The sequence below is a fragment of the Ranitomeya variabilis genome, chromosome 2, assembly GCF_051348905.1.
Source record: "Ranitomeya variabilis isolate aRanVar5 chromosome 2, aRanVar5.hap1, whole genome shotgun sequence".
NCBI classification, from domain to species: domain Eukaryota; kingdom Metazoa; phylum Chordata; class Amphibia; order Anura; family Dendrobatidae; genus Ranitomeya; species Ranitomeya variabilis.
This window is the reverse complement of record NC_135233.1, coordinates 1,004,097,530-1,004,122,433: the sequence shown is the minus strand read 5'-3', so window position 1 is coordinate 1,004,122,433 and position 24,904 is coordinate 1,004,097,530. Positions and strand designations below refer to the sequence as shown.

At 46.5% G+C, this 24,904-nt stretch overlaps 2 protein-coding genes across 2 annotated transcripts in view; both read right to left on the bottom strand.

Annotated features, from left to right (window-relative positions):
• Positions 1-572: 572 nt before the first annotated feature.
• On the bottom strand, positions 573-4,705 carry LOC143810121 (microtubule-associated serine/threonine-protein kinase 3-like). The gene is made up of 10 exons (XM_077293013.1): positions 4,406-4,705; positions 4,170-4,306; positions 3,856-4,021; positions 3,610-3,711; positions 2,624-2,746; positions 2,361-2,470; positions 2,185-2,276; positions 1,792-1,877; positions 1,075-1,164; positions 573-848 (listed from the first exon to the last, which is right to left on the bottom strand). Exons 2-9 carry the CDS (start codon positions 4,236-4,238, stop codon positions 1,142-1,144), a joined length of 771 nt encoding a protein of 256 aa, XP_077149128.1. The 5' UTR covers positions 4,239-4,306; positions 4,406-4,705; the 3' UTR covers positions 573-848; positions 1,075-1,141.
• A 187-nt stretch (positions 4,706-4,892) lies between these two features.
• LOC143804026 (uncharacterized) overlaps positions 4,893-24,904 on the bottom strand; it is a 185,485-nt gene continuing 165,473 nt past the window's right edge. Inside the window, exons 4-7 of the mRNA XM_077281771.1 lie at positions 6,354-6,447; positions 5,877-5,947; positions 5,414-5,499; positions 4,893-5,124 (exon numbers count right to left, since the gene is read on the bottom strand). Coding sequence (XP_077137886.1) covers positions 4,893-5,124; positions 5,414-5,499; positions 5,877-5,947; positions 6,354-6,447 — 483 coding nt within the window. The remainder of the gene's footprint in view (positions 5,125-5,413; positions 5,500-5,876; positions 5,948-6,353; positions 6,448-24,904) is intronic.

The following is a 24,904-nucleotide window of genomic DNA, read 5'->3' as shown; positions in this document are numbered from 1 at the left end:
TGCATTGATAGAGCGGGCTATTCTGAACTTGGTGATACCAAATATGTGTAAAAACTTTTTTTTTAACTTTTTCCCTGCTTCAGTATTCTTCATGGAAGACTAGAAGCTGCGATCATCCGATGACTTGTGTTACACAGAGCAGGGCTGCAGCACAGCTCTGTGTAGCAGAAATGGTCATTTAAAAGGAGGGCCGACCGCTCGGTGGTGCTCATAGCTATCCAGCAATGACAACCACAGGGGTCTCTTGCAGACCCCGACTTGTCATTCCAACCCATCGGCAACTCATGCTCATGTGACACGGGCACCGATGGGCTGGATTGGTGATGCGCTTCTGGCACGAGCATGTTAAATGCCTCTGTCAGAGAATGATCAAATCAGCTGACATGTGCCCAAAAAGTTGAGGGCTCAGCACTGGAACCTGCAGAAAACAGGTGGAGCCAATCTTACACGTACCTATATGTCTGAGGTGGTAAAGGTGTTATTGTTACTATTATTCAATTAGATTCAAAAGGACATTAATCAATTTTAAATTTGTATTTATTTACAATTTTCAATTAAGAATTGTAGGGAAGGATAAAGAGATATTCTTAATGGGGCCTTCAACATTTGCAGATGTTTCTTGCAGGTCAGAAGGCCACAGGTAGATGTACAAGTCCTTCCATACAGATGCAGCAATGATGGTGGATGTGCTGCACTTTCTTCAGGGCGCTAGATGTGGGGGTTTTCTGTCCTTGAAAAGTCAATGTTGCCCTGGTCAAAGCAGGCAAAAAGGCAGCTTTCTCTGACAGCGCGAGCAGCCCTGGAGAATCCACGCCGGCAGGATGATATCATCCGGCGGAAGATCGAACCTATGAGAAAAGATGTAAAACTCATGTAAGTAATGGGACTCCATATTAGAGGATACTACAGTGGTGTCACTGTGGGGGGATGGTAGAGGGATCTTCTCCATACACAGGTACAGGATCATTGTCAGTCATCATACATGTGACAATCCCACCACTGACAGATGACATCTGCTCCACATGAATTCTTCTCACTGACATCATACAACATGGAGCTCATTGTCACACTTACCTCGCCTCCTTTCCCCCTCTTCTATGTTCTCGTTTTTTTGTTGTTTTCTCAGTTTTAGAAAATATTTTCATCTCTTCTGAACAGGAGAATCTAATCAAAAAGTCAGAAACAGATGTTGGTTATAAACTCCTATAAGATTAGCTCTGTATCATTATAGAGTTATGCAAACTGATTAATATGCAACTGTAGCTTTTCTGTGTGCCGGCATGTGGGGTCTCCCAAAAGAACTATGTCCCCTTATTACCATGACATTACTTGCAGCAATCCACAGTGATAATATATAGTCAGTAACTTTTAAGTGGACCCGTCACCAGGTCAGAAGTGTCCAGGACTCACTCTACTTTATTCCCACTGATCTCCTGATTATTCTGGTTTTTCAGATTTGTTAAAATCCCCTGTACGGCTCCAGAGATTTGGACCTTTTTATTTAGTGCTATTTGTAATGGTCTTTAGGTCTTTACCATGGGGGCGTGGCTCACAGGTAATTATTGCAGAGCAGCCTGTAGACACGCCCCAGAGAATCCTGTGAACCACGCCCCCTTGATAAAGACCATAAAAGTTAGCACTAAATAAAAAAGGACAATAACTCTTGATTCGTATGGAACATTTTAATAAAACAAAACAGAATACTGAGGGGGACAGCGAAAAAGAGTAAGTAATTTTCTGAGCATTTAGTATTATAGACTATAAGTGAATGGCCTATAAATCTGTACATACCTGACAATGAGGGCAAGGATGACTCGCTGCTTTTAGTAGTTAAACACTGATTGTCACTATCAGGTTTTGGAGAAGACTCGCTCTGCCTGTTTGGTAGAAGAAAGACAAGTAAATTGAATGTAAAAACAATAGAAACAAGTAAGAACACCTATCGGCAATTAGGACAACAGCCAGAATGGAGTGGTACTAGTAATATTGGCCTGTAGTGAACTGGAAATGAACGGTTGGTCACATTGATCAGCTATTGCTACAGTGAAATCACAAGCCAGACCTACAGAAATCAGCAATCATGGAGCCGTGGATGCTGGATTTAGATTTGTTACTCGTGTCTTGTATTTTGGATTTGACATATATCAGAACTAAATCTCATAATAATGATAATAATCTACTCACACGTCTGAGTGTATTTCGCTGTTCTCTGGGGAACACATTGGAGCTGATATAGGCTCTTCATTGGTCATCATCCCGGTATTGGGGGTATATAGCTAAAACAGAGAAATATATAATAGATGTATTTTGAAACTTTTTTCTAATGATAGTTTTATGCATTTTATTGGCTATATACTTACTTTGGAAAACCTCTGAGAAGATGAAACAAAATTTTGGACTTCTGTCCAGTCATTGTTCCCACTTGTGTCACCCTTATCTGAATCAATATGTTTGCATGTCCTATGGCGAGCTGAAAAATACAATTGTTATAAGATATTATTAGTATAAAACCAGGGTCAGACAGGTCACCATGTTATCACTAATGGAATTGTGATAATTGTCACGCAAACTGAAAGACTAGACACATGGCGGTTTTCTGCAGATGACGTCTTATTTTACTTACTGATAAAGTAGTGGGTGTCCTCATCTGACTTTAAATCAGGAACAAACAGGGACTTCTGACTTAGAAGGTTTTCAAAGTCTAAGTAACGTAGAAATTGATGACATTTGATCTCATTTGCTCCATCTGGAAAAGGAAGACAAGAAAGAAATTGATATAGTCATTTTCAGAGAAACTGCTCCATATCTGTACAGGTTATGCTAATCTGAACTTAAGATGTAACAGAGCTGATATGACAGAAATGTCCTGAAAGTAGGTAGACTAGAGAACTTATGTGCTGCTCCTCATGGACACAATCATTTCTCTTCTCATATAGGCATAATAAGTCATTAATAGCGATGGGAGAACCCGAACAATAACGTTCGGGACCCATTCCGAACAACTACTGTCAGTGCACGGACCCCAAGCACAGACTTTTCCAAGATGTCCATGTTACTGTTTGGGTTAAACACCGGCTGTTTGCCATGGACCCCACACCATTTTTTAAAATTATTTATTTAAATAATTAAAACATACAGCATGGGGACCCCTCTATTTTTGATAACCAGCCAATAAAAACTGACAGCTGGAGGTTCTAGCCTGCAGCAGTCAGCTTTACATAAGCTGATTATCAAAAATAGAGGAAAACCTTGCTATCAGCGAGAGCATGTGTAGGATGATGAGTATTACTCTCATCAGCCGACTCTTGTGACCAGCTGTATCTATTTTACAGCCAGTCACAGCTTCTGGCTAACATGCTGTCATCTGACAATGTGAGTACTGCAGCACTCTGACCAGCAGTAACAATCTTACCGCCGATCATAGGCTGTGTGTTCCCGTGCTGTCACACAAATGACAGCTTGGGAAATAATAGATAGTCAGGCCCCCCATTCATCTAAATGTGGTCCAGGTTCAGGTACCTAATCCAAACATTTTTAAATGTTCGCCCAGACCTGAAAATCCCCTGGTTGGCACATCACTAGTCATTAATAATACTATTATATTATTACCAGTTCCAAGTCTATGTGTTGGATTTTTTCTGAGTAGCTCAGTGATTAAATTTTGAGCATCGGGTGGAGGAGAGTATTTCTGATAATTCCAAGTTATGTCATCTGTTATATAAGAAAGAAATATTACAGGAATTAAAACTTCTTCATTTTTTTCATATTTTCCTTAACAGAGGTGGGAAATAAACCACATAATCAAGCAAACCAAATAACTGAGACATCACATAGCATGCAGATTATTTTACTTACCCCTGATGATACTACAGTAAATCTCCTTTTTGGAAGTCCCATTAAATGGTGTAAATCCAAGAAGAAATTCATATAGGATGATCCATATTGACCACCAGTCAACAGGCCTTCCATATCCTTTCTTTAAGATGACTTCTGGAGCCATGTAACTAGGTGTGCCAAGAATCTGGAAACCAACAGAAAAATTAGATTATGATCAATAAATATAATTGTGACCAATAACGTCAGTGGAAACGTTTTCTAGATGAGAAATTATCAGAGAAGGAGAAATAGATGAGATTTGTGAAGTAGAAGATCCTGTAAGTAAAGCTGACCTCATTATCAAGGAACTCGTTAGTGATGTCGTCAAATGGAGCCTTGTAGGTGTCTGATGTCGGTCTCATGAGGCCGAGTTTGCAAATTCCTAAATCAGTGACTTTAATGTGTCCTGTTGATGTTATCACTCAGGAGGCTGTGAAAGAAAAGATGACGTCAGCACCAAGTAATAACCCATAGACTGTAAAACAAGCTCTACTTCTTCCCCATTTATTATGCTATATAGGTCACTTACTTCTCGGGCTTCAGGTCTCGGTGCACCACACCGTAGCTATGCAGGTATTCCACAGCATGAACTGTTTCAGCAATGTACATACGGGCCAGGGTGACAGGTAAAGGACCCCTGTACTTTAAAAGCTTACTACAGTCTCCTCCTACAGGAGAAAGCAAATATGACAGGTGAGGGTTTGTTACAATGTAAATTACACATGATGAGGGGGAATGAGAAATAACAGACATTGGGGCAGGATCTAATATATAGAGATAGTCACACTTGCGAGTACACTGAGAGAAACTCGAGCAAGTCTCTCGCTTCAATACCCGGCACTGCCGCAGACACTCGGGACCGGAGCGTTAGGCTGCATGTATTTCTATACAGCTGAACGTTCCAGTCCCGAGTGCCGGCGGCAGTGCCGGGTATTGAGGCTACACACTTGCGCGAGTTTCTCTCATTGTACTCGCAAGTGTGACCGGTGCCATATACAGTATACTGCAGAGTGACCCTATATAAAGGTGCTAGGATTCAGCAGACGAGGCTCCATGACCATACACAGATGAAGTTTAGTAGCAAAGGAGCAGAACATGGAGGCCACAAAGGGACAATCAGCGAAGATTGAGACGTCCCTCTCCAGAAAGGCTCGTTCAAGTCTCCTTGGCTCGTTCAGGTTCTGTCTGTCTATTTTCTTCATAGCGCATACTAGGTTTGTATCTTTATGGCGCATTAGGTGGACGGCCCTGGAGAAGAGGAAAATCCAAGATTTAGTATGAATTCTTACAATGTGTCTATAAAATAAATAGATTAAAACTAGATGGGTGGCCGACCCTAGAAATCCATGTCTAGAATTACATAAAATAACACCCCATAAATGATCACCAATGGGGGTCCTCATCCCTGAATAGTGACAGACGTGGACAGTGATGTGGACTCATCTAATTGTTCTATGGGAACATTGCAGGGGCAGGACGCAGAGACATAAACATCATCATAAGGAAGAAATAAATATTATACCAAAATAAAGCTCACCCAAAGGCTCCAAAGTTGATCAGTTTGATCGGCTTATAGTCGTTCTTAGAAGGTAACCTCCACGGGTTATATGATCCGATCAAGGCCTAAAAAGGAATAAGAAATGACAATAAGACACAGAAGCTGAAGAAACATATAAGCTCCAGATGCAGGAAGGTCTCACTTCTACATTATGTCCCCGCTGATTACACTGCAGCAGATGCAGAGGACGTGATACAAGCCGGACCCTCCACAGACACTATTATATTATAGGGGGATATCCCCCAGACACAGATATCATTGTGCTGCAGGGGAGGATAGGGGACATCACACAGAGGAGGCAGAATAATAACGCCATCATTACACACAATAGGTCTGATCTACATAAAGAACAGCGATATCCCATTATCATATGGGGTACAATATGGAATGTGTAATTCACACCCGTCATCTGATGATACACAGACGTCCCTCTGATACTTACACTGGCAGATTCCTGGATGATCTCTGGTGTCTCACATATTCCTCCATCAGTATTTGCCGGCACAGTTATTCCTAAAGTAATGATGAAATAATGAAGTGACGTCAGGTATTAGTCTATATCAGCACTTATTATAGAACACATCCATGTAATGAAGGTAATGGCGAGACCCCTGGACATGGAGTACTACGAGGTGTATGGATATTCTGCACACTGTATATAATTACGGCATATCTATATATACTGTACTATAAATGTGTGATTGCTCAGGATCTGATCAAGTCACAACAATGACGTGATTGGGGGCTGAGAAGAGCTCAGAGGGGAGAATCTGAATTACATTAGCCCCCTTCATTATAGTGTATAGGGGGTCCATTAGCTGTCACCGACCTCATAGAGAGTATGAAGAGTAAATCTCCATATTCTTTGCCGTTCTCTATAACTTGATATTGAATGTAAAATATTAGATGCTCGGCTTACCTTCCATCAGACCAGGGTATCGCCCCGGCTGACTGGTATCAGGGTCAGCAATATAGAGGTTTTGTGTCTCTGCGGAGTCATCTTCTGATGTTTCCTGACGGATATAATATATACAATTAATATAACATTTCACAAACACTAAATTACTGCATATATAAGGCAGGAAAAAGTAATACTGGATTTACATGATTATTTCAGTATAGGACAGACTATACACGGCCGCTCCCTCCAATAAATCCACAATAATATATAAGGGAGTTGTATATACAACTGTTCTCTAATAACGTCTATCAGAACTGCAGCATTTACAAGAAGGAAGATAACGATAATTGCGTGAGACAGAGGCGGAAATACAAACTCCGCACTGCTGAGTACAGACTGTCATCACAGATGATGGAGCCGCAGAGACAGGCTGCCATAAAATATCCTCTGTCTGCCTGGAGCGGACAGGGAGGAGTCTGATATCATACATCTGACCTTCTGCTATATGGCTGGTAATCTGGAGATATAGAAGATGATGGATCCTTACCAGATGCTCTGGTGAGTAGGCCGGATACTCCAGTACAAGCAGGACGTTTTGGGCCAGTTGTTTAATAAAGGCCAATTCTCAGGCATATCTTGGCCTCTCACTCATCTCCTTCCGCTTTCTTCAGACTGTGCGGCGTCAGCTGATCCCTAATCGCATGCCACGTCTGTCTGTCTGCCATGTCTGAAGAAGGTGGAAGGAGATGAGTGAGAGGTGAAGATATGCCATGCACATGCCCATGAATCCCAGCCCCGCAGTGTGAATAAATCAGAAGACACTGCGGGTCGCAATCTCGGGCTAGCGCAGCCGCACAGGAGCAGTCTGCCTGACACCAAATGATGTCAGAAGATGGGCAGCGCTAACGGCGCATGCCCAAGATTTAACATAACAGCGCAGGCTCTGGGACAGATTCAAACAACGCTGAGGAGGCGGCGCCCACCGCAAAGGGGGTATGAATGACGGCTGTGCTGCGTCCCATTCCGAAGGAAAGTCCCACCTCCGGGACGGTTTCACGGTATGAGGGGACACATTTTATAAGTGTTAAGTTCAGTGTCTGCAAGGAGCATAACTTAAAGAGCCACCTTTTCCTTGTGCAGCATTAGTGATGCACAAGGTGGCTCTTTCAGTTACAAATGCCTGTGGGGGTTAAAGGCTCCCTTTCAACTTGCTCCAATTAGGCCTCAGCCTACACTCTGCTTTTCCTGCATTCCCTGGGCTTCAACACCACCAGTTGCTGCTCGGAAGTGCCGTCTGCACAGTCAACACCTGCTCCAGTGTTTTTGGGGTTCAGTAACGTCAGCTGATCCCCTGCTCTGTGTTCGGCAATGCATCCACTCTGCTTCTCCTGCATTCCCAGGGCTCCAACACTGCCAGTTGCTGCTCAGAAGTGCTGTCTGCACAGTCAACACCTGCTCCAGTGTTATTGGGGTTCAGCAACGCCAGCTGCTTCCTTGCTGTATGTGCGGCAATACCTCCTGTCTACTCCTCCTGCTTTCCCTGGGCTCCAACACCGCCAGTTGCTGCTCGGAAGTGCTGCACAGTCAACAGTTGATCCTCTGTTATTGGAGTTCAGTAACGCCAGCTGATCCCCTGATGTGTGTGCGGCAATTTCTGCCATCAGTTTCTACCATTGACCCTGGGCTCCAAAACCGCCGGTTGCAGCCCGGAAGTGCTGTCTGCACAGTCAACAGTTGCTCCTCTGTTATTGGGGTTCAGTAACACCAGCTGATCCTCTGCTGTGTGTGCGGCAATACCTCCAGTCTGCTCCTCCTGCTTTCCCTGGGCTCCAACACCGCCAGTTGCTGCCTGGAAGTGCTGTTTGCACAGAGAAAAACACTAGCTCCTGTGTTAGTGGGGTTCAGTAAGGTCAGCTGCTCCCCTGCTGTGTATCCCACAATTGCTCCTGCACCCTCCAAACTCACACAACTTCAGAAATTAAACTTGCTCCAATTAGGCTTCGGCATACACTCTTTTTCTTCTGTAATCCCTGGGCTCCAACACTGCCAGTTGCTGCCCAGAAGTGCTGTCTGCACAGTCAACATTTGCTGCCGTGTTATTGGGTTTCAGTAACGTCAGCTGATACCCTGCTGTGTATCCGGCAATTTCTCCTGCTGCCTCCACACTCACACTACTACAGAAATTAAAGGGAACCTGTCCCCCAGGCGTTTGTAACTAAAAGAGCCAACTTGTGCAGCACTAATGCTGCATTTGGACAAGGTGGCTCTTTTAGTTATTCTCCTTGCACACGCTGAAGTTAACACTTACAGAATGTGTCCCCTCATACTGTGAAACCGTCCCAGAGGTGGGACTTTCCTTCTTAATGAGACGCAGCACAGCCGTCATTCATACCCCCTTGGCGCTGGGCGCCGCCTCCTCAGCGTTGTTTGAATTTTTCCCAGAGCCTGCGCTGTTATGTTATCCCTTAGCCATGCGCGGTTAGTGCTGCCCGTCTTCTGACATCATTTGTTGTCAGGCTGGCTGTGCCTGTGCGCCAGCGCTGCCCGAGATCACGCCCCACAGTGTCTTCAGATTTATTCACACTGTGGGGCTGGGATTCCTGGGCATGCGCAGTGCATTTCTTGGCCTCTCACTCATCTCCTTCCGCCATCTTCAGACTGTGCCGCGTCATGGCCGTGGCATGCGATTAGGGATCAGCTGACGCCGCACAGTCTGAAGAAGGCAGAAGGAGATGAGTGAGAGGCGAAGATATGCACTGCGCATGCTCAGGAATCCCAGCCCCGCAGTGTCTTCAGATTTATTCACACTGCGGGGCTGGGATTCCGGGGCATACGCAGTGCATATCTTGGCCTCTCACTCATCTCATTCCGCCTTATCAGACTATGCCGCGTCATGGCCATGGCATGCGATTAGGGATCAGCTGACGGGGCACAGTCTGAAAAAGGCGGAAGGAGATGAGTGAGAGACCAACATATGCACTGTGCATGCCCCAGAATCCCAGCCCCGCAGTGTGAATAAATCTGAAGACACTGTGGGGCTGAGATTCCGGGGCATGCGCAGTGCATATCTTGGCCTCTCACTCATCTCCTTCCGCGTTCTTCAGACTGTGCCGCATCACGTTCGTGGCATGTGATTAGGGATCAGCTGATGCCACAGAGTCTGAAGAATGCGGAAGGAGATGAGTGAGAGGCGAAGATATGCACTGCGCATGCCCAGGAATCCCAGCCCCGCAGTGTGAATAAATCTGCGGGGCGGATCTCGGGCAGGGCGGCCGCACAGGCGCAGCCAGCCTGACAACAAATGATGTCTGAAGACGGGCAGCGCTAACTGCACATGGCCAAGGGATAACATAACAGTGCAGGCTGCGGGACAGATTCAAACAGTGCTGAGGAGGCGGCGCATGGCGCCAAGGGGGTATGAATGACGGCTGTGCTGAGTCTCATTAAGAAGGAAAGTCCCGCCTCCAGGATGGTTTTAACGGTATGAGGGGACACATTTTATAAGTGTTAACTTCAGCATGTGCAAGGAGCATAATTAAAAGAGCCACCTTTTCCTTGTGCAGCATTAGTGCTGCACAAGGTGGCTCTTTTAGTTGCAAACGCCTGGGGGGTTAAAGATTCCCTTTCAACCTTTGTACCTTTGTACCTAAGAATGGGCGCCTAGCGCGACCGCTACGGACCAATCAGAGCGCCGTGACGTCATCTAAGGCCCTTCAAGCGCGCATTCTTAGGTACAACGGCTCCCGGTTACGGCGGTAAAGTCCAGGGGCCGCCGGAGAGGTGAGTATATCCCTATTTTTTATTTTAATTCTTTCTTTTACACATTGATATTAATCCCGATACCGATTCCCGATACCACAAAAGTATCGGATCTCGGTATCGGAATTCCGATACCGCAAGTATCGGCCGATAACCGATACTTGCGGTATTGGAATGCTCAACACTAGACCTCAGCCTACACTCTGTTTGTCATGTAATCCCTGGACTCCAACACCACCAGTTGCTGCTCAGAAGTGTCTTTGGCACGGGTACTCCCTCCTGCCCAGCCTGGTTCCAGCACGCCAGCTGTTTCTGGGCAGTGTCCAAGTCACTTTGCCACCAATCCGTTGTCCTGTTGTGTTGCGGTCGGGTTATCTGACTCTATGGTGCCTGCAGTTTAGGTGTTTCTTATGTGGGCTGCGGTATCTGGCAATGAAGGCTGGTTCCGTAGTGCCAATAGGACAAGCACCCCCTGTAGGACTGTGGGTTTCGGTAACTCCGGCCAGCTCGCGGCCTTGCAATTTTTTGTTCATGTGGACCTTCTGCTGACTTTCTGAGTTCCAGCACCATTAGCTGGTTCTTTAGAAGTCAATCTTGAAAAGGTCCCCCTGGGTTCCAGTACTGTCAGCTGGTTCCAGGCAGAGCCTTTGGCTTAGGTACCTTCTTCTGGGTATCCGAGTTCCACCAACGTCTGGTGGTCCTTGGTAGTGCTTTCTGGCATGGGTACCTCCTGCTTAGTAACCGGGTTCCAGTACCATCAGCTGGTCCTCGGTAGTTCCATTGGCTCTTGTACCTTCGGGTAGCCATCCGGGTTCCAGTACCGTCAGCTGGTTCTCGGCAGTGTCTTTAGCTCTTGTACCTTCTGCTCCCCATCCTGGTTCCAGTACCGTCAGCTGGTTCTGGGCAGAGCCTTTGGCTTAGGTGCCTCCGTCTTGGTATCTGAGTTCCACCAACGTCTGGTGGTCCTTGGTAGTGCTTTCTGGCACGGGTACCTCCTGCTTAGTAACCGGGTTCCAGTACCGTCAGTTGGTCCTCCGTAGTTCCATTGGCTCTTGTACCTTCGGCTAGCCATCCGGGTTCCAGTACCGTCAGCTGGTTCTCGGCAGTGTATTTTGCTCTTGTACCTTCTGCTCCACATCCTGGTTCCAGTACCGTCAGCTGGTTCCGGGCAGAGCCTTCTTCCTCAGCCTTCTTGTACCTTCTGCTACATTTCCAAGTTCAAGACCCTAAAGACGACGACCCTGAAGACCACCCCGTAGATGATGACGACCCAGGAGACAACGACCCCTGAGACGACGGCCCTGGAGACGATGACCCTGAAGACCACCCCGAAGAAGACGATGACCCCGGAGACGATAACCCTGGAGACGACGACCCTGAAGACCGAGAAGTAGAAGAACAAGAAGCTGCAGAACAAAAAGCAGAATAACATTAAGCATAAGACTAAAAATCAGAGCAAAAGATATCTAAATTATAAGCAGAAGAAGACTAAGCAGTGTATGGCGGTGAGTCCGTTCCTCCTCGTGGTGCCCCTGGAAAAAACCTGCTGCTGCAGGCCAAACTGAACATGGGCAAATCCTGTTGTAAATCTTTTGGGACAGGCAGAACGGAAGGTGTAATCTTCAAACTTTTATAGATAACAACTACAGGAAGGCCTGTCACAAACAAGAATATGATGAAGAAGAAGATGAAGAAGTAGAATATGAAGAATAATAGTTGAATAAAAAGAATATGAAGAATGTAAAAAAAATAATAATAGGAAGAAGGTGAAGAAGAAGAAGATGATTAAGGTGAAGGAGAAGTTGATGAAAAAGATGCTGCTGCTGCGGATGATGAAGAAGAAAGTGTGGGAGAAGTAAAAAAGAAGGTGAAGAGCATGGAAGTAGTGAAACATAAATATCTGACAAAATATAAAAAATCTTAACATAGTAAATATCTTTGTAACTCCGAACGTCTTAAAAAAAGTAAATAATTCCTGCTATTCCATTTGATTTGCCTAAACCTCTATGCCTTTAATGTCTCCTCCACCTCCCCCAATACAACCTACATTATTCTTAGTTGTTTTCCTTCATGTAGAATTAACCTACAAGGAAAGAAAGGGTTTATTTTAATTCCGATATTTTTGACCCATTGACTTGCATTGGTATCGGGTATCGGTATCGGCGATATCCGATATTTTTTTAATATCGGCCGATCCAATCCGATACCGATACTTCTGGATATCGAAAGATATCGCTCAACACTAATCACAAACCATGCAACACACTTCACACTCCAGTCCACCAGGGGGAGCTATGCTCCTATCTATTAGGGCACTCTTCACAATTAGGTAAAACTGGTGGTTTGTATAGGAAGTTAGGCAGAAGCTGACTGGGCTTCACCCAGGCAGTACCTGTCAGGCAGACAGAGAGGGAGGAAGAACATCTAATAGCTGCTGACAGAGTGGGTCCCTGACAGGGGTGGGATCCTGTCAGAGGCCTAGACAGAAGGCCACGGAGCTGCATCGGCCCGGTGTGCGGCAGCATCCTAAGAAAGAGACACAAAAACCGAATTGTATTGTAGAGGGTGAGAAATGAAGTCATAGCAAAAAGAGAGAAGAAACCAGAAGAAGTTCTGCCCTGCAAAAGGCTGCCTCCTTTCTGAGGCTCAGGATCCGGTAGCCAAAACACCGAGGGAGCAACAGTCTCCAAGCCTTGCTCCAGAGACCGGCAGGACAGATAATTCTACGTTACCTGCCCGACCTATACCGAGGAGGCATGGTGGCAACTTGTGGGAGCTGGGGCGTGCTAGAGTCCCTGTAAAAAGCCTCAGGCCATCAGTCATACGGGTTGTTCCTATCCATCTGGGGGACAGAGAAAAAGACATAACATCTAGAACATCTACAACAGTTGTGAGGACCTTATGAGAGGCTCAGCAGTAAGGTACTACAACACCCAGGCGCTAGAGGAAGGCTACTGATTTCCACCAGGATAAGGGGACTCTGGATTTGCCTCCAGACCGGCTGGACTCTGCCTGCCCTGTGATCTGGTGCTCTGGACTGTGGATGCTGAAGCCTTCAGTAAAAAGGTAAATAGACTGCACCCTTGTGTCCTCGTTCTTCACTTCGACTCACACCATCCACCATGTACACACTGGGAAGCCCTGGGGATATACTTCACCTGTGGGAAGGTATACCATCTAGCTGCCATAACATCACCCCAGCGGACCCCTAAGCAGCGTCAGTCACCCTGACCGAATACCACAGGTGGCGTCACGAACATTTCCCCTTTAAAGACCTTTCCCCCACTTACAATGGACGTCCCTAGGGCCACGGACCGGGTCAGCCACCGTGACATCCCCCTTGAGAACCGAAAGACCCCGTACCGAGTACCCCACTGCCCTACGGGGGCGCTCCAATACTTTGGTGTCACGAACAGGATCTACTTAAACCTGAAAATCGAGTCATGTGCGCCTAAGAACTGAGCCAGAATTGTACTTGAACTGTTTGTGCTAAAAGACTGTGTATTGCAAAACACCGCCAAAATTCCCGTCAAAACTGCCGCCATTACAGCACCACGATGAGCGCAGGAGAAGAAGAATGGCGTGTCGTTGTGGGCGTGAACGAACTGAGAAGCGCAAAGAATAATGGCCGCCCAGTCTAAATATCTCTGTACCTTGAGGACGTGTCCATCAGCAGCCGAGATCCGCCTCCTGATCCTCAATGGTGGGCGGAGACAGAGAAACAGAAACCGCCCCCGGAGAAGAGAGTGGGAAAAGGACGAGGAAGGAGCCAGCCACATGGAAGATGCCATGGCCAGCCGCCCGGATTCAGAGCATGGGGTCGGAGCCGAGGACTCCCCCAGCCACCTGGAGAGGCACTGCAACCAGGCATCCACAGTTGGCGCTGACTTCCTGCAGGCCGGAGTAGAAGAATTAATCGACCAGATCCTGCAGCTGCGGGTGAACACCAAGGTCGCATGCCGGACAATGCCTGCGGAGGACCCACCGGCACCACCTCCAACACCGCTCCCTGCACCGCTCACAGAGCCGCCGCCAGCACCGCTGCAGACGCCACCGCCAGTGGAACCGACCGGCACCAAAGACACCTCTGTGGCAGGTAAGGACGGTGACCCTGCCCCAGTGACAGAGGAACTGCTGATAGGCCCCGTAGCAGCGCCACCTCCCCACGGTACCCACCGACCAATGTCCTGAGCCTTGGGACCAGGCCACAGGAATGGAGCGATTCCTGAAGGCCCCAATTACACCCACCACCCTGCCAGGTGAGCTATATGCAGAGCGGACAGTATACCGCTGGGTGAATCCTGGACTGGACTTTATGGGGTTTTCCGGGGTGGAAAAACACAAGGGAGAAACCGTGGAAGTCCTAAGTTGGGAAGACTACCAGGCCCAGCTCGCTCTCAAGTGGGAGGAAACAGAAGAAAGACAACAGGCCCAATGCAGAGCCTTTGACCAACGTGACTTACAAGTTAAAGCCCAGGCCCACAAGGACCGCACCACTAACCAGGCCCCGCATAAGAAGGGCACAGTCGTAGCCTTTAAATTACAAGGCGGATGGGGCTTTATCAAAGAGCAAGGACTATATGCCAAAATATTTGTCAACCGCAATGACGTTGAAACTCATCTCTGGGAAGGACATCCAGACAGAGACCTGTATCCAGGGGATAAAGTTACTTACACCAGGCACTTTGGTGAAAAAGGAATGTTTGCCCTGAATGTTCATAAGCAAAGAAGCTCTGTGACACACCATGCTAAAGCTCCAGCTATGCCGTCTCCTGTGAAAACAGCACCGCCATGTGTCAAGACCACTGCCACAACAATAAGGTGCTGTGTTGTGAAATTGGATTCTGGGCTCCCCCGGTGGCCACTGGTGGAATTGAACTTGTGTTCATCATCCTCTCTGTTCACCTGTTCCCATCAGGATGTGGGAGTCTCTATATAACCTTGCTCCTCTGTCAGTTTCATGCCGGTCAACAATGTAATCAGAAGCCTTTCTTTGCATGTTCCTGCTACTTGACAACTCCCAGCTAAGTTGGACTTTCGTCCTTGTTTGTTTTTGCATTTTGTTCCAGTTCACAGCTGCTGTTTCGTTACTGTGTCTGGAAAGCTCTTGTGATCTGAAATTGCCACTCTGGTGTTATGAGTTAATACTAGAGTCTTAAAGTAATTTCTGGATGGTGTTTTGATAGGGTTTTCAGCTGACCATGAAAGTGCCCTTTCTGTCTTCCTGCTATCTAGTAAGCGGACCTCGATTTTGCTAAACCTATTTTCATACTACGTTTGTCATTTCATCTAAAATCACCGCCAATATATGTGGGGGCCTCTGTCTGCCTTTTGGGGAAATTTCTCTAGAGGTGAGCCAGGACTGTATTTTCCTCTGCTAGGATTAGTTAGTCCTCCGGCTGGCGCTGGGCGTCTAGGGATAAAACGTAGGCACGCTACCCGGCCACTGTTAATTGTGCGGCAGGTTTAGTTCATGGTCAGTTTAGATTCCATCTTCCAAGAGCTAGTTCTTATATATGCTGGGCTATGTTCTCTCGCCATTGAGAATCATGACAGTTTGACCGGCCAAAAAGGGTTAAATTATTGGCTGAGAAAGGAGAGAAAAAAGAAGTCTGCTGAAATTTTTTTTTTTTTTTTCTCTAGTTCTGAGTGTGCTCATAATTGAATCACTTGCTAGTCTGCCTATACTGCAGCCTTCCTCTCTTTCTCTCCTTCTAATCCTTGAATGGCTCTGTGTTCACCTGTTTGAAATGGATCTTCAGAGTGTAGCTACAGGTTTGAATAATCTCGCCACGAAGGTACAAAATTTGCAAGATTTTTTTGTTCATGCACCTATGTCTGAACCTAGAATTCCTTTGCCTGAATTTTTTTCAGGGAATAGATCTTGCTTTCAAAATTTTAAAAATAATTGCAAATTGTTTTTGTCCCTGAAGTCTCGCTCTGCCGGAGATCCTGCACAGCAGGTCAGGATTGTAATTTCCTTGCTCCGGGGCGACCCTCAAGATTGGGCTTTTGCATTGACACCAGGGGATCCTGCGTTGCTCAATGTGGATGCGTTTTTTCTGGCCTTGGGGTTGCTTTATGAGGAACCTCATTTAGAGCTTCAGGCGGAAAAAGCTTTGATGTCCCTATCTCAGGGGCAAGATGAAGCTGAAATATACTGCCAAAAATTCCGTAAATGGTCTGTGCTTACTCAGTGGAATGAGTGCGCCCTGGCGGCGATTTTCAGAGAAGGTCTCTCTGATGCCATTAAGGATGTTATGGTGGGGTTCCCTGTGCCTGCGGGTCTGAATGAGTCCATGACAATGGCTATTCAGATCGATAGGCGTCTGCGGGAGCGCAAACCTGTGCACCATTTGGCGGTGTCTACTGAGAAGACGCCAGAAAATATGCAATGTGATAGAATTCTGTCCAGAAGCGAGCGGCAGAATTTTAGACGAAAAAATGGGTTGTGCTTCTATTGTGGTGATTCAACTCATGTTATATCAGCATGCTCTAAGCGTACTAAGAAGCTTGATAAGTCTGTTTCAATTAGCACTTTACAGTCTAAGTTTATTCTATCTGTGACCCTGATTTGTTCTTTATCATCTATTACCGCGGACGCCTATGTCGACTCTGGCGCCGCTTTGAGTCTTATGGATTGGTCCTTTGCCAAACGCTGTGGGTATGATTTGGAGCCTTTGGAAGCTCCTATACCTCTGAAGGGGATTGACTCCACCCCATTGGCTAGTAATAAACCACAATACTGGACACAAGTAACTATGCGTATTAATCCGGATCACCAGGAGATTATTCGCTTTCTGGTGCTGTATAATCTACATGATGTTTTGGTGCTAGGATTGCCATGGCTGCAATCTCATAACCCAGTCCTCGACTGGAAAGCTATGTCTGTGTTAAGCTGGGGATGTAAAGGGACTCATGGGGACGTACCTTTGGTTTCCATTTCATCATCTATTCCCTCTGAGATTCCTGAATTCTTGTCTGACTATCGTGACGTTTTTGAAGAACCCAAGCTTGGTTCACTACCTCCGCACCGGGAGTGCGATTGTGCCATAGATTTGATCCCGGGTAGTAAATACCCTAAGGGTCGTTTATTTAATCTGTCTGTGCCTGAACACGCTGCTATGCGAGAATATATAAAGGAGTCCTTGGAAAAGGGACATATTCGTCCTTCGTCATCTCCCTTAGGAGCCGGTTTTTTCTTTGTGTCTAAGAAAGATGGCTCTTTGAGGCCGTGTATTGATTATCGGCTTTTGAATAAAATCACGGTTAAATATCAATATCCGTTACCACTGCTGACTGATTTGTTTGCTCGTATAAAGGGGGCCAAGTGGTTCTCTAAGATTGATCTCCGTGGGGCGTATAATTTGGTGCGAATCAAGCAGGGGGATGAGTGGAAAACCGCATTTAATACGCCCGAGGGCCACTTTCAGTATTTGGTGATGCCTTTTGGTCTTTCAAATGCCCCTTCAGTCTTCCAGTCCTTTATGCATGACATTTTCCGCGATTATTTGGATAAATTTATGATTGTGTATCTGGATGATATTCTGATTTTTTCGGATGACTGGGACTCTCATGTCCAGCAGGTCAGGAGGGTTTTTCAGGTTTTGCGGTCTAATTCCTTGTGTGTGAAGGGTTCTAAGTGCGTTTTTGGGGTTCAAAAGATTTCCTTCTTGGGATACATTTTTTCCCCCTCTTCCATCGAGATGGATCCTGTCAAGGTTCAGGCTATTTGTGATTGGACGCAACCCTCTTCTCTTAAGAGTCTTCAGAAATTTTTGGGCTTTGCTAACTTTTATCGTCGATTTATTGCTGGTTTTTCTGATGTTGTTAAACCATTGAGTGATTTGACTAAGAAGGGTGCTGATGTTGCTGATTGGTCCCCTGATGCTGTGGAGGCCTTTCGGGAGCTTAAGCGCCGCTTTTCTTCCGCCCCTGTGTTGCGTCAGCCTGATGTTGCTCTTCCTTTTCAGGTTGAGGTCGACGCTTCTGAAATCGGAGCTGGGGCGGTGTTGTCGCAGAGAAGTTCCGACTGCCCCGTGATGAGACCTTGTGCTTTTTTTTCCCGTAAATTTTCGCCCGCCAAGCGGAATTATGATATTGGGAATCGGGAGCTTTTGGCCATGAAGTGGGCTTTTGAGGAGTGGCGTCACTGGCTTGAGGGGGCCAGACATCAGGTGGTGGTATTGACTGACCACAAAAATTTAATTTACCTTGAGTCTGCCAGGCGCCTGAATCCTAGACAGGCGCGCTGGTCGTTGTTTTTCTCTCGGTTTAATTTTGTGGTGTCATACCTACCGGGTTCTAAGAATGTTAAGGCGGATGCCCTTTCTAGGAGTTTTGAGCCTGACTCCCCTGGTAATTCTGAGCCCACAGGTATCCTTAAGGATGGAGTGATATTGTCTGCCGTTTCTCCAGACCTGCGGCGGGCCTTGCAGGAGTTTCAGGCGGATAGACCGGATCGTTGCCCACCTGGTAGACTGTTTGTTCCTGATGATTGGACCAGTAGAGTCATCTCTGAGGTTCATTCTTCTGCGTTGGCAGGTCATCCTGGAATCTTTGGTACCAGGGATTTGGTGGCAAGGTCCTTCTGGTGGCCTTCCCTGTCACGAGATGTGCGAGGCTTTGTGCAGTCTTGTGACGTTTGTGCTCGGGCCAAGCCTTGTTGTTCTCGGGCTAGTGGATTGTTGTTGCCCTTGCCTATTCCGAAGAGGCCTTGGACGCACATCTCGATGGATTTTATTTCGGATCTGCCTGTTTCTCAGAAGATGTCTGTCATCTGGGTGGTGTGTGACCGTTTCTCTAAGATGGTCCATTTGGTTCCCTTGCCTAAGTTGCCTTCTTCTTCCGAGTTGGTTCCTCTGTTTTTTCAAAATGTTGTTCGTTTGCATGGTATTCCGGAGAATATCGTTTCTGACAGAGGGACCCAATTCGTGTCTAGATTTTGGCGGGCATTCTGTGCTAGGATGGGCATAGATTTGTCTTTTTCGTCTGCTTTCCATCCTCAGACTAATGGCCAGACCGAGCGGACTAATCAGACCTTGGAGACATATTTGAGGTGTTTTGTGTCTGCGGATCAGGATGATTGGGTTGTTTTTTTGCCATTGGCGGAGTTCGCCCTCAATAATCGGGCCAGCTCTGCCACCTTGGTGTCCCCGTTTTTCTGTAATTCGGGGTTTCATCCTCGATTTTCCTCCGGTCAGGTGGAATCTTCGGATTGTCCTGGAGTGGATGCTGTGGTGGAGAGGTTGCATCAGATTTGGGGGCAGGTAGTGGACAATTTGAAGTTGTCCCAGGAGAAGACTCAGCTTTTTGCCAACCGCCGTCGTCGTGTTGGTCCTCGGCTTTGTGTTGGGGACTTGTTGTGGTTGTCTTCTCGTTTTGTCCCTATGAGGGTTTCTTCTCCTAAGTTTAAGCCTCGGTTCATCGGCCCGTACAAGATATTGGAGATTCTTAACCCTGTGTCCTTCCGTTTGGACCTCCCTGCATCTTTTTCTATTCATAATGTTTTTCATCGGTCATTATTGCGCAGGTATGAGGTACCGGTTGTGCCTTCCGTTGAGCCTCCTGCTCCGGTGTTGGTTGAGGGTGAGTTGGAGTACGTTGTGGAAAAGATCTTAGACTCCCGTGTTTCCAGACGGAAACTCCAGTATCTGGTCAAATGGAAGGGATACGGTCAGGAGGATAATTCTTGGGTGACTGCCTCTGATGTTCATGCCTCCGATCTTGTCCGTGCCTTTCATAGGGCTCATCCTGATCGCCCTGGTGGTTCTGGTGAGGGTTCGGTGCCCCCTCCTTGAGGGGGGGGTACTGTTGTGAAATTGGATTCTGGGCTCCCCCGGTGGCCACTGGTGGAATTGAACTTGTGTTCATCATCCTCTCTGTTCACCTGTTCCCATCAGGATGTGGGAGTCTCTATATAACCTTGCTCCTCTGTCAGTTTCATGCCGGTCAACAATGTAATCAGAAGCCTTTCTTTGCATGTTCCTGCTACTTGACAACTCCCAGCTAAGTTGGACTTTCGTCCTTGTTTGTTTTTGCATTTTGTTCCAGTTCACAGCTGCTGTTTCGTTACTGTGTCTGGAAAGCTCTTGTGATCTGAAATTGCCACTCTGGTGTTATGAGTTAATACTAGAGTCTTAAAGTAATTTCTGGATGGTGTTTTGATAGGGTTTTCAGCTGACCATGAAAGTGCCCTTTCTGTCTTCCTGCTATCTAGTAAGCGGACCTCGATTTTGCTAAACCTATTTTCATACTACGTTTGTCATTTCATCTAAAATCACCGCCAATATATGTGGGGGCCTCTGTCTGCCTTTTGGGGAAATTTCTCTAGAGGTGAGCCAGGACTGTATTTTCCTCTGCTAGGATTAGTTAGTCCTCCGGCTGGCGCTGGGCGTCTAGGGATAAAACGTAGGCACGCTACCCGGCCACTGTTAATTGTGCGGCAGGTTTAGTTCATGGTCAGTTTAGATTCCATCTTCCAAGAGCTAGTTCTTATATATGCTGGGCTATGTTCTCTCGCCATTGAGAATCATGACAGTGCTGCCTTATATACAGGATCTGCCTATTGGGGGGTGCTTCCTTATATACAGGATCTGGCTATGGGGGGTGCTGCCTTATACACAGGAGCTGCCTATTGGGGGGTGCTGCCTTATATACAGGATCTGCCTATTGAGGGGAGGGTGTTGCCTTATATACAGGATCTGCCTATTGGGGGGGCTGCCTTATGTACAGGATGTGGCTATGGGGGGGTGCTGCCTTATATACAGGATCTGCCTATTGGGGGGTGCTTCTTTATATGTAGGATCTGCCTATGGGGGGTGCTGCCTTATATACAGGATCTGCCTATGGGAGGTGATGCCTTATATACAGTATCTGCCTATGGGGGTGCTGCCTTATATACGGGATCGGCCTATGGGAGGCTGCCTTATGCTACAGGATCTGCCTATGGGAGGGTGCTGCCTTATACTACAGGATCTGCCTATGGGGTGCTGCTTAATACTACAGGGTCTGCCTATGGGGGTACTGTCTTATACTACAGTGTCTGCCTATGGGTGCTGCCTTATTCTACAGGGTCTGCCTATGGGGTGCTGCCTTATACTACAGGGTCTGCCTATGGGGTGCTGTCTTATACTACAGGATCTGCCGATAGGGGTGCTGTCTTATACTACAGGGTCTGCCTATGGGGTGCTGCCTTATTCTACAGGGTCTGCCTATGGGGTACTGTCTTATGCTACAGGGTCTGCCGATAGGGATGCTGTCTTATACTACAGGGTCTGCCAATGGGGGTGCTGCTTAATACTACAGGGTCTGCCTATAGGGGTACTGTCTTATACTACAGGGTCTGCCTATGGGGGTGCTGCCTTGTACTATATTGAGGACTATCTGGCACATTATACTATATGGAGATTATCTATGGGGCCATCATACAGAGTGGGGATTACAGTAAAGGTGCATTATACAGTGTGGGGATTACAGTGAGGGGGCCATCATACAGTGCTGGAGCCATCAAACAATTTTGGAGGCTAATAAGGGATCAGTATACTGTGTGGGTGGTACTATACAGTTAGGGGGCATTATACCGTGTATAGGGGAGCTGTACAGGGGGGAGACTCAGGACATTATTAAATGTAAAGTGGGCACTTATTGTTATAGGGGAACTCAGGTTACTGTGACTATCAAAGGGGCACACAGGACACTATTACTTCCTAAGGGGCAAAATGTGGGCACTGTTCTAGGGCACTTGCACCCAGCATTACTTTTAGAGGGTACAGAGAACCACACAGCAGATGCAGTAATAGGGACACATACGGCAGCAGTGGCTCAGTATTGGGGCGTTAGGTGCAGTAATAGGAACACATATGGCAGCAGCGGCTCAGTATCGGGGTATCAGGTGCAGTAATAGGGACACATACGGCAGCAGAGGCTCAGTATTGGGGTATCAGGTGCTGTAATAGGGACACATATGGCAGCAGCGGCTCAGTATTGGGGTATCAGGTGCAGTAATAGGGACACATACGGCAGCAGCGGCTCAGTATTGGGGTATCAGGTGCAGTAATAGGGACACATACGGAAGCAGAGGCTCAGTATCAGGGTATCAGGTGCAGTGATAGGGACATACGGCAGCAGCGGCTCAGTATTGGGGTGTCAGGGGCAGTAATAGGGACACATACGGCAGCAGAGGCTCAGTATTGGGGTATCAGGGGCAGTAATAGGGACACATATGGTAGCAGCGGCTCAGTATTGGAGTATCAGCAGGATAAGGAGTTTGTGCAGGTTGGATATAGATGGTGATGGGGCTGGAATATGAGAAGTGAATCGGGTCTTTGTTGCATTCTCTGCAGCCGAGTTGTGGCTGGAAGAAGTTGTCATGTCGGTCTGGGCCAGATGGAAAAGACGTGAAAAGTGAACGATTCCATCATAAAGGACGTCAGCGGTAAGTCATTATCTGTAACTGTGCTGTGATCTCTTATATGTTCTGTAGGGCTGGTATCTACCACTGACCATATGACGGTAATATCCATGTTGGTCTTTATATAGAGATTATCTTCAATAATAGCGCGGTCATCTGCTGAGGTTCTCCTCCACTATTAGAGCGCATCACCCAGTTATAATCAAGGTTAGGGTTGAGCGAAACGGGTCGATCATTTTCAAAAGTCGCCGACTTTTGGCTAAGTCGGCGTCTCATGAAACCCGATCCGACCCCTGTGCTTGTCGGCCATGCGGTACGCGACTTTCGCGCCAAAGTCGCGTTTCAATGACGCGAAAAGCGCCATTTCTCAGCCAATGAAGGTGAACGCAGAGTGTGGGCAGCGTGATGACATAGATCCTGGTCCCCACCATCTTAGAGAAGGGCATTGCAGTGATTGGCTTGCTGTCTGCGGCGTCACAGGGGCTATAAAGGGGCGTTCCCGCCGACCGCCATCTTACTGCTGCTGATCTGAGCTTAGGGACAGGTTGCTGCCGCTTCGTCAGAAGCAGGGAGAGCGTTAGGCAGGGTCCACTAACCACCAAACCGCTTGTGCTGCAGCGATTTCCACTGTCCAACACCACCTTCGGTGTGCAGGGACTGTGGAAGCTATTTTTTTTTTTTTTTCCCCTCAGCGCTGTAGCTCATTGGGCTGCCCTAGAAGGCTCCGTGATAGCTGTATTGCTGTGTGTACGCCACTGTGGAAACCAACTGCTTTTTTCAAAGCACATATCCTCTTGTTCCTTCCTTTCTGCACAGCTATCTTTTTTGTTTGTCCACACTTTTTATTTAATTTGTGCATCAGTCCACTCCTATTGCTGCCTGCCATACCTGGCTTACATTACTGCAGGGAGATAGTAATTGTAGGACAGTTTTTTTTTTTTTTTTTTTTTTTTTTTTGTGGGAGATTAAGATTGGCATTTCTGCTACAGTGCCATCCCTGTGTGTGCCATCTCTCACTGAGTGGGCCATAGAAAGCCTATTTATTTTTTCCGTGATTTGTGTTCTAAAATCTACCTCAACACAAAAACACTACATCAATCAGTGGGAGAAAAATATTGGCCTCAGTCAGGGCTTGTGTGCCACTGCTGTGTGTGCTATCTCTCATTCAGTGGGCTATAGCAAGCCTATTTTTTTTTTTTTTTTTTTAATATTATTTGGTTTCTAAAGTCTCCCTGAAAAAAAAAAAAAACCTAAAAAAACAGTGGGAGAGTAATATTGCCCTTTCAGCTTGTGTGCCAGTCTTGACTCCTGGGTGTGCCACCTCTCTCCCTCTCATTCAGTGGGCCATAGAAAGCCTATTTATTTTTTTTTTTAAATATTATTGGGTTTCTAAAGTCTCCCTGAAAAAACAAAAAATACATAAAAAAACAGTGGGAGAGTAATATTGCCCTTTCAGCTTGTGTGCCAGTCTTGACTCCTGGGTGTGCCACCTCTCTCCCTTTCATTCAGTGGGCCATAGAAAGCCTATTTATTTTTTCCGTGATTTGTGTTCTAAATTCTACCTCAACACAAAAACACTACATCAATCAGTGGGAGAAAAATATTGGCCTCAGTCAGGGCTTGTGTGCCACTGCTGTGTGTGCTATCTCTCATTCAGTGGGCTATAGCAAGCCTATTTTTTTTTTTTTTTTTTTTTTTTTAATATTATTTGGTTTCTAAAGTCTCCCTGAAAAAAAAAAAAAAACCTAAAAAAACAGTGGGAGAGTAATATTGCCCTTTCAGCTTGTGTGCCAGTCTTGACTCCTGGGTGTGCCACCTCTCTCCCTCTCATTCAGTGGGCCATAGAAAGCCTATTTATTTATTTTTTTTAATATTATTTGGTTTCTAATTCTCCCTGAAAAAAAAAAAAAAAACCTAAAAAAACAGTGGGAGAATAATATTGCCCTTTCAGCTTGTGTGCCAGTCTTGACTCCTGGGTGTGCCACCTCTCTCCCTCTCATTCAGTGGGCCATAGAAAGCCTATTTATTTTTTTTTTAAAATATTATTGGGTTTCTAAAGTCTCCCTGAAAAAACAAAAAATACATAAAAAAACAGTGGGAGAGTAATATTGCCCTTTCAGCTTGTGTGCCAGTCTTGACTCCTGGGTGTGCCACCTCTCTCCCTTTCATTCAGTGGGCCATAGAAAGCCTATTTATTTTTTCCGTGATTTGTGTTCTAAATTCTACCTCAACACAAAAACACTACATCAATCAGTGGGAGAAAAATATTGGCCTCAGTCAGGGCTTGTGTGCCACTGCTGTGTGTGCTATCTCTCATTCAGTGGGCTATAGCAAGCCTATTTTTTTTTTTTTTTTTTTTTTTTTTAATATTATTTGGTTTCTAAAGTCTCCCTGAAAA